The sequence below is a fragment of the Sinocyclocheilus anshuiensis genome, unplaced genomic scaffold (assembly GCF_001515605.1).
Source record: "Sinocyclocheilus anshuiensis isolate Anshui unplaced genomic scaffold, SAMN03320099.WGS_v1.1 scaffold195, whole genome shotgun sequence".
In the NCBI taxonomy this organism is placed as follows: domain Eukaryota; kingdom Metazoa; phylum Chordata; class Actinopteri; order Cypriniformes; family Cyprinidae; genus Sinocyclocheilus; species Sinocyclocheilus anshuiensis.
This window is the reverse complement of record NW_015548236.1, coordinates 266,256-275,460: the sequence shown is the minus strand read 5'-3', so window position 1 is coordinate 275,460 and position 9,205 is coordinate 266,256. Positions and strand designations below refer to the sequence as shown.

General features: G+C 37.5%; 1 protein-coding gene across 1 annotated transcript in view; it reads left to right on the top strand.

Annotated features, from left to right (window-relative positions):
- The window catches only part of csmd3b (CUB and Sushi multiple domains 3b), a 445,596-nt gene that overhangs the window by 322,846 nt on the left and 113,545 nt on the right, over positions 1 to 9,205 (top strand). Inside the window, exons 24-28 of the mRNA XM_016441913.1 lie at positions 821 to 1,012; positions 4,834 to 4,960; positions 6,101 to 6,303; positions 6,423 to 6,614; positions 7,935 to 8,073. Of these exons, the coding sequence (XP_016297399.1) occupies positions 821 to 1,012; positions 4,834 to 4,960; positions 6,101 to 6,303; positions 6,423 to 6,614; positions 7,935 to 8,073 (853 nt within the window). The remainder of the gene's footprint in view (positions 1 to 820; positions 1,013 to 4,833; positions 4,961 to 6,100; positions 6,304 to 6,422; positions 6,615 to 7,934; positions 8,074 to 9,205) is intronic.

The following is a 9,205-nucleotide window of genomic DNA, read 5'->3' as shown; positions in this document are numbered from 1 at the left end:
GTATGTTTTGTTACTAGTTTAAGTATTTGCTATTGACTGTTCAAATGCGGAGTTTTGCGCATCGTGTGTGTGCGCGCGCGCACGTGTGTGTGTGTGAGAGAGAGAGAGCGAGAGAGACAGCGTCACATCACAGTAGAGTCAGCTGTCTTAACCGCGGCTTGTGTACTGCATCATTAGTGTTATTAACATAACATTAACATAACAGTTACACAAAATAATGATCTTTAAAAAAGCATTATATGACCCCTTTAAAATTATGTGATATACTGACTGAGCTGCCATGTGTTTTCGGCTATTTCTGAGTACTGGCTGTTTAATGATAATGAGTCATAGCTATACAATTAATAACAGGATGTGTCGCACAGTGAGAGGGTCTGTGCTGTGGTTCTGATTATGGCTCCAAATTAACCAAGCACTTAATCTTAATTGTTCTGCCTGCTTAGCAAGGGACCGTCTCTGCCTACCAGCCCAGTAGGATCTTAACTTCAAATTGTTGCCGTTAATGATCACATTAATGGCAAACTTTTACAGCTTTGCCACAGCGCAGCATGAAAATATCAGGCAAAGAAAATTTCAGCAATCATCGCTGTAATGACCTCATAAAGCTGAATGCAGTATGGTTTGTTCTCGGTCTTATTCTAGTCTAGTCTAATCTAGTCTAACTAAACTTATCATAGTGCTCCATTTTTGTCATTTTTGACAGGTTTATGGGGGGATAAATGACATAAAAAGTACAATAAAAGCACTATTCATAAGAAAATATTGACATTGTCTGGAGTCAAACAGCCATCAGTAAGCTAACAGCCATAATGTCTTTCAGGTTTTGAGCTGTCTCACTGTGAAGACCCTGGGGTGCCCCAGTTTGGCTTCAAGGTCAACGACCAGGGCCACTTCTCTGGCAGCACCATCACCTACAAGTGCGACCCCGGATACACACTGCACGGCAGCGGCGTGCTCAAATGCATGACGGGAGAGAGGCGGGCCTGGGATAATCCTCTTCCTTCCTGCATCGGTAAGACTTCAGCGGCTCAAACTATGTAGAAAGGATGTGCAGTAATTTATTAGTGTACTATGAAGCAGGGTCACAGTCATAGATGAGTATAATCAGAATAAGTACAGTCTTTGAATTCTCTCAGCTTTGACTATTGTTTGAAAATACAAAGTCACTAGTTCATGAATCTAGAAAGATAAAAGCCTTTCCACGTCAGTAAATTTCGCAGTCTTATGATTCTACTGAAAGAATGCAAGTGATTTATTTGTAACAGCACTACTATTTGCATCCTAGTAGTCTGGTAAAGCCAGAAAAGCCACAGTAAAATGTATATTTGATGTTGTACAATGGACGGGACTTGCATATGTTATGATATTTTGCATGGTGTGCTTATATGCAGGTTACTTCATGAATCGACCTTACACTTTCTTCCCTCTAATCCGACTCTTTGCGTTGGTCCTTATCACTCTGGGTTATTTTGCAATATAATGTCCAGCAGACTGTACGTTGAAATTATATTATAAGGAAAAAAAGAATGAGCTGTTAATTCAGGTTGTCAGACTGTGAAGCTCTTTTCAAATATCTTTTGATTATTATCTTTTGATTTCGAATATCTGTTAATTAATATCCAATATAAATGTTCTAGTACAAATATAGACTAATGTAAATGTACCCCACTATCACCACCCTGTGTGTGGTTATGCATTTAATAATGCACCAGGACTGTAAGTGTAAACAGACTGTAAACAAAAGGAACTTACATAGAAGTTACAAAGGATCATTACCGTTAACGGTGACTCAGTACAATATATTGGTCCATTCGTTCACAACCAGAGCTTAATGTAGCATTAGGAATCAAGGGGTCAAAAAGCAAAAAAAAGTGCAAATATATGAATGTTGTAGGTTAAAGGAACAACATAATTCATATATAAATTAACATATTAAAAAATTACAATTATTAGTAACACTTTATTTGAATTCTCACTATTAACTAGCATGCACATTACTAGCATATTGGCTGTTTATTAGTACTTATTGAGCATTTAATAATGCTAATGCCTGCATATATTAATATATTAGTGCCTACATGACCATATTTTAGATCCCTTAATCCTAATCCCATACCCAAATTTAACAACTACCTTACTATTTATAAGTAGCAAATTAGGAGTTTAAGGCAAACTTCATACTACCTTCCTAACTATTAATAAGCAGCAAATTAGGAGTTTATTGAGGCAAATGTCATAGTTAATAGTTAGTTAAAGGGATAGTTCACCCAAAAATGAAATTTCTGTCATTAATTACTCACCCTCGTGCCATTCCAAACCCGTAAGACCTTCTTTCATCTTCGGAACACAAATTATAAGATATTTTTGATGAAATCCTAGAGCTTTCTCATCCTGCATAGACAGCAATGGAACTACCACGTTCAAGGTCCAGAAAGGTACTGTAGTAAGGACATTGTTAAAATAGTCCATGTGACATCAGTGGTTCAACCGTAATTTTATGAAGCTACGAGAATACTTTTTGTGTGCAAAGAAAACAAAAATAACAACTTTATTCAACTATTTCTTTTCTTTCGTGACAGTCTCCGCCACACGTTAACGAGAGTCCCAATTTTCATTTTTGAGTGAACTATCCCTTTAATAGTGAGAACTGGACCTTGAAATAAAGTGTGACCCAATTAATATGTAAAATGTACAAGATGACATTATAAGATCAGTAATTGTCAATTATTGTATTGCATTGTTTTTTGTATGTGTGTGTGATTAGTGTTTGCTTTTGACATTTGAAAAATTCAAGAACTATATTACTTAATGCAAACAGGCAAATTCATGAACTACAGAACGGTACATATTCTTATTAGAACATTAATGATCGCTTCATGTCTTTAACGTCCTTTTAGCGCATGGAGATTTTTTGTTGTCATAGAAACCACATTTGAACTTCGGTATTGGAGAGTGTGCATCATTCCAGCCTGATCTCTCCTTCTGGTTATCATAACTGAGCTCAGTGTTGCTCTCAGCCATTTGTCATAATTATCAAGGGCTGCAGTATAAGCCCCTCCCAATTTCTGTAGCTAGCAAAGCAGCAATATTGCTCATATTTTGCACAAGAAAAAGCACATCATTAGAGATCTTAAAATGCCACATTAGGCTGCCTTTAACCTTTTAAAGTAAATCCTTCTTAAATGAATACAAACGGCAAATGTTTCTTCACAAAATTAGCGATGGTGGAAGCCCCTCGCACCATCTGCGATTAATGGTGCTGGTTGTTAATTTTGTAGCTGATGCAGGGGGTCCCGGTTGAGCTATGGAGATGATTCTTCATCAAGTGTAGCGCATGAGGGGTTGAGATAGGACAGTGTGCCGCTATTACTTCCTTCATTTTCCTGATGAATGGTGATTATGGGGATTTAGCCTCCAATGAGTTGGATATTGGTATGTCTACTGACCCCAGATCAGATTTGCTCACTATTAGATTTAGTTTTAATGAGGTCTGATTAGACTCAAAGCGCTCGTCCAAATTGCTTCCACGCGGCAGACGTAGATAAAACACAGTGACTTTCCTGTGTTAAACACAGAGCATGTTGTTTTTACTCGCATTCGTCTCATTTCTATGTCAAAACCGATGGTAGGCTTGCAAAATACTAATCAGCCTTGAAGTTTCAGGCTGATATTTTTCAGGCTTATCTGCCAGCATTAATAATACATACTTAATAATGTGGAGGATATTTCACTTCCTTTGACAAGCGAAATGTGCAGGTCATTTGATGTGACCTTTAGCAAAAGTGAGATATATCAAAATAGTGAGAAGGAGTATCCTTTATTTATATTACAGATGAAATATTTAACTATTTTTATATTTTTTCATTCAAGTTCACAGGTAAAGAGTGAATGAGACACTCCAATTCACCCGTTTCTGCAGAGGAAGCTACACCACCGCATTGCTAAATCAGCATTCCTCTCAACAGCAGCGCCATAATCTGTGGGCCGAAATGCGCAGTCATAAACACACCTAGCATGGGACGGTTCAACAAGTCATGTTGTCATAATTGCGCTAAGAGAGGACATACGAATTTTCAGCCTCAAACCAGGGGCCCCTTCAACTCCTAATCTTCCTGCATTGATTTTCAACGCGTGAGCAGCCAATCAGGGGTGATTGAGCGCTCCTAACCGTCCAATGACACGTGATTGAGACGCTGCCCTGATGAGCGATGAACATGGCAGGATGTTGGTTTAGCGAGAAGCTGGGGAGGAAAACGTTTGGAAGATGCCTCTATTCCGGATGTCTAAAAAACTCTAATGTTCAGATTAATCAAGTCGCAATCTGAACCCTGTTATTCAGGCTTCATTGAGCTGTGCGTCCATTGTTTGTCATGTAGATGGTTTATGCAAATGAGGCTCAGTGACAGGAATTGCTGAAAAGGGAATCATTAAGAAACGGTGCATGTCTCTCTCGAAACTGTTCCTCCCGGCCCCTGCAGTTTTTTACAAGAGGGAGAATGGGAAAGACAGGATAGGGGAAGATAGAAAAGGGGTCTGAGGGGAAAAGAGAGTGCCTGCAATTAAAGTTTCCTAATAAAGTGCTAGTGAAAGCCGACTAATAATGAACAGAGTACAGAGGGCTAAAGTGGCTAGTCTGAATGCCATCAGGAGGCATCAAAATGGACGTCAGGCTCATTTGTTCATTTTTATTTCAACACTCGCCTGCAAATCTTCAGGGGCCATGATGTGTTTGTACAAGTGTGAGAGTATGCATAAACTCACCACTGTTTAATTCTTCTCAATTCTCTTTCTGTCTCTTCCTCCCACCCCGTTTTGTCCTTTCTTTTTTCCCAGCTGAATGCGGTGGACGTTTTAAAGGGGAGACATCAGGACGCATTTTGTCGCCAGGTTATCCGTTCCCCTATGACAACAATCTGCGCTGTACCTGGGTCGTCGAGGTGGATTCGGGCAACATTATCAGGTGCTGATAAGTATTCACTTCCAACTGTCCATCTGCTGTCCGTCTTCCTCTAGAATTAGCGACTGGAACATTATGAGCCCATAAGAATGCAGCCAGCGAATTCAGCTGAGACTAGAGGTCTTTATCTATTAATAAACCTCTAATGGCAAATCTGGCTATTGATGTACAGAGAGAAAAGGAGACATCAGATGAGCTGATGGTACCTCGTAAAATCTCTTTGTTTACCACCTGCACGGCCAAACTCATTATAAAGCTTAAAACGCTGTTGCACTTTTAATGTTGCACTACAACCCAATCATTTTTCCTCTTTCCGATTCTCTCAGCAACAAAAGCTTTTTGAAATCGCATACTCATTCATTATTTGTTCATTTGCGGCTGATGTCTCGATCAGACCAGATTGCTAAATTGTTATCAAGGACTGCTGCTCAAAAAGGAGATGTGATCGTTCTCCTCAATTATTGAAACCTGGAGCATAATATTTGCGATATGATTGTCTGACACTACCTCTGTGATTTATCACAACTCTGCAAAGAATTTTGAACATTCATTTCTACCAAATCAAACTCTCTTATGTACTGAATTCACAGTAAATATGGAATATTGTCATGTAAATATGGAACACTTTACATTTGACATTTTAGTATTATTGAGAGTAATGTTTGAATTAGTTTTTATACTGTATTTATATTTTGTCTTTTCATTTTCATTTTACTAGTTGTATTAATTTTGCTGTGTTTTGTCTTTTCTTGTGTTTATTTTTGTGTTTTTATAGTTTTTACAGTTATACAGTTTATACAGTTTTTATTATTTTTTATTTCAGTTGTAATTTGTTATTTTAGTACATCAAGTTAAACTAAATTAAAATAAGCAATATTGCCTCAACAACTAGCTGAAATAAAATAAGTTTAAGGTTTTTTTCCAGTTAATACATATTTAATTTCAAGTATCAAAAGTGTATTAGGTTTAGTTAGCTATAATAACTCATGCATGTTTTTTATTTTATGCATTGGAACAATAATGAATGGCACATCTGTTGTATGTCAGACAATCCTTTGTTTCTATCACTGTACATTGTGCATCTAATGAAGCATTACTTATATGACTGGATACATCTCCATGTGTTTATTTTTATATTAACAGCCTGCAGTTTCTAGCCTTCGACACCGAAGCGTCCCACGACATCCTGAGGGTATGGGACGGGCCTCCAGAGAATGAGATGTCTTTGAGGGAGGTGAGCGGCTCTCTGCTGCCGGAGAACATCCACAGCACCCTCAACATGGTTACCATTCAGTTCGAGACTGACTTCTACATCAGCAAGTCTGGATTTGCCATAGAGTTCTCAAGTGAGTTGATTAATTTTTTTCTGGAGTTCTTGATTGGAGCACTGTATTTCGATTGACAGCATACAGTAACTGCTCATAAGGTGCTAATTGACTGTTAATTGGTTTGAATGTGATTACAGGTTCAGTGGCCACTGCCTGCAGGGATCCAGGAGTGCCTATGAACGGCAGTCGTAATGGAGATGGTCGGGAGCCTGGAGACACTGTGACCTTTCAGTGTGACCCTGGGTATGAACTGCAGGGAGATGTGAAGATTACTTGCATACAAGTGGAGAACCGCTACTATTGGCAACCAAGCCCTCCTGTCTGTATAGGTAAGGGTTTATATTGAAATTTAATTAAATGAATGAATCTGTCAGAATGAGTATTTGGCTTTAGAATTATACAGGCTTTACCACAGCTACACAAATGTAACAGTGCATGTAACATTTGTGTGATCGTTTTATTGAAGTTATTAGATTATATTAAACAAACGTTACAATTAAATAAATGGATTAAAAATGTCAGGATCGGTAGCAGGCTAGTTTGGGACCAAATGTTTGTTTGTGTAAATTATAGTTTATTTACAGTTAATTTTCCTGCATTTTTAAGTAAAAAAAAAATTATTTATTTACTTTGTGTCACAATTTTTAAGGATTGTGATGAGCAAAAATCATGTGTGACAACTAAACTTTCATATTTTAGTCCATTCATTCATTCATTTTTATTTATAGGCACCTTTCATGACACTCAAGGTGTCAAGGACTTTTTACTGTAATGAACTGAATACTGATTCAACAAGTTATCTCTAAATTAGGATGTTAATTGTTATATTATTTTAATTGTTAGATGCAGTCAAAAGACCTCTGATACAGATATATGTGTTTAAAACTAGCTACTTTTCCTGGTGGGTTAGTTTTATGATAAATAATAGTTTAATAAACATACAGTATCAAACAGTTTACTCAAAAATGGGATTTGTGTCCCTGAAGCTTTGAAAAAGGCATGATAGTGTCTTGTATTTGTACACTGTATGCTATATGCTGATCTGTAAACATTAGACAAAGCCTCATACATAAAAGTATTGTTTTACTCGTTTTCATAATGCATATTCATCTAAGAGGCTGAGTTAATTGGTACATATTGCTTTAGATGTTGACAACAGAACTTGTGTCTAAAAAGTGCTCTAAAATTAGGCAGTTTTTATCAGCCCATTCTCAAGAGCTGTACGCAAACTGAGGGACCCGACACCATTGAGATTCCTTATCATCTCTGTGACATGAAAGTGTGCCCAAATGAATGAATATCAAGTTATGAGATACGGATTGTCTCTTCCTTTCAAAAGATACTTCATTTTGGAAGCAGGAAAGTGAGGGTACAGGATTTTTATCTTATCCTTTCATATTCTAAATAACCTTTTTCTCTTGCTGTAGTTCTCATTCTCATATATAAGATATGAGCGCTTTACATGGCCCGGTTCCTCAGAGGAGCTTAACATTTTCTCAAAATCTCTGTCTCCGCATGTTCACTCCAGCACTCTTTCTCTGGGCTCCTGGTTCGCACAGATGTTCAAGCCGCGTGTTTTAATAAGAGATTCTCCTCATGTGTTACTAACGCCCATATGCTGCTGATTTGAGTCCTCTGTGTTTTCCCAGCTCCGTGTGGGGGCAATCTCACCGGTTCCTCTGGGTTTATTCTGTCACCCAACTTCCCTCATCCATACCCGCACAGCAAGGACTGCGACTGGCTCATAGCCGTCAACTCTGATTACGTCCTGTCTCTTGCATTCATCAGGTAAAGAAATCTATAAGCTATTCTGTATGGCTGTGGTATTGCTTTAGATTGTTGAATAATATGATCTTTTTTTATTTATCAGTGGTGCACAGAAACTCATAATAAAAATTCACACAGTCAAAGGGGGCAGATACAACAACTGAATATATACATATATATATATATATATATATATATATATGCATACTGCATATGTGTGTGTGTGTGTGTGTGTGTTTGTGCACTTATTTATTTAATTCATTAATTCAAATTTTTTATTTTAGATACTCAAGCACCTTTACAACACCTATCATTTAACAAAGCCAATGGTAATTGAATAAGCTATGAACTAATTTATATTTTATTTCATTTCAATTTAACATTTAATGAAAATGTTTTCAGATTTAGTGGTAAATTATAAATGATGACAGAAATGTTGTTTTGGTTGAGCTGTTGCTTTAAAGAAATAAAACCAAACCATCTGTCAACCTTATTCCAACATACTGAATATGAAACCCATTTCTAAAGCATTAGCTGTTACTTTCTTGACTATCTTGATGGGTCGGACAACCCTCAATCCTCAGTTCAAAACTTATTTGGCCTTAGAACAACTTTCTCTTAAAAATGAAATCAATCATCACGCTGGTCAGGCTTTTAGCTTTCTGAAAGAGAACTTTGAGCTCGTTACTCTGAGCTGCTGAAAGCACATGCTCTACTCGGCAATTTCCAGCGAGCAAATACAGTATAGTTTTTTTGTGGAAACACTATATCAAAAGATCTTTTTTTGACATTGATGTGAGCAATGTTTATTTAAGTTGACCTAACATTGACGATAGATTGAGCAGGAGGGCATAGGCAGATAGATTCACAGAGAAGGACTGTCAGAGGCCTTTTTCTAAGAGACAAAATCAAACAAACTACTGAAAAATACTTTTTTCCCCCCTTTACAGAATCTGTGTAGGAAGAGCACACCTTGGGAATGCAGCATTCGTCAACAGATATATTATTAACCATGTTGATTTAGCATCATCAAAATTACATTACACCGAGTAGAGCAACTGGACTTCTCGTTCCCATCTCTGAGCACACGAGAGGGAGAGAGAGAAAGAGAGAGCAACTGAGAGAGAGAGAGAGAGAGCGAGAGAGAGAGAGA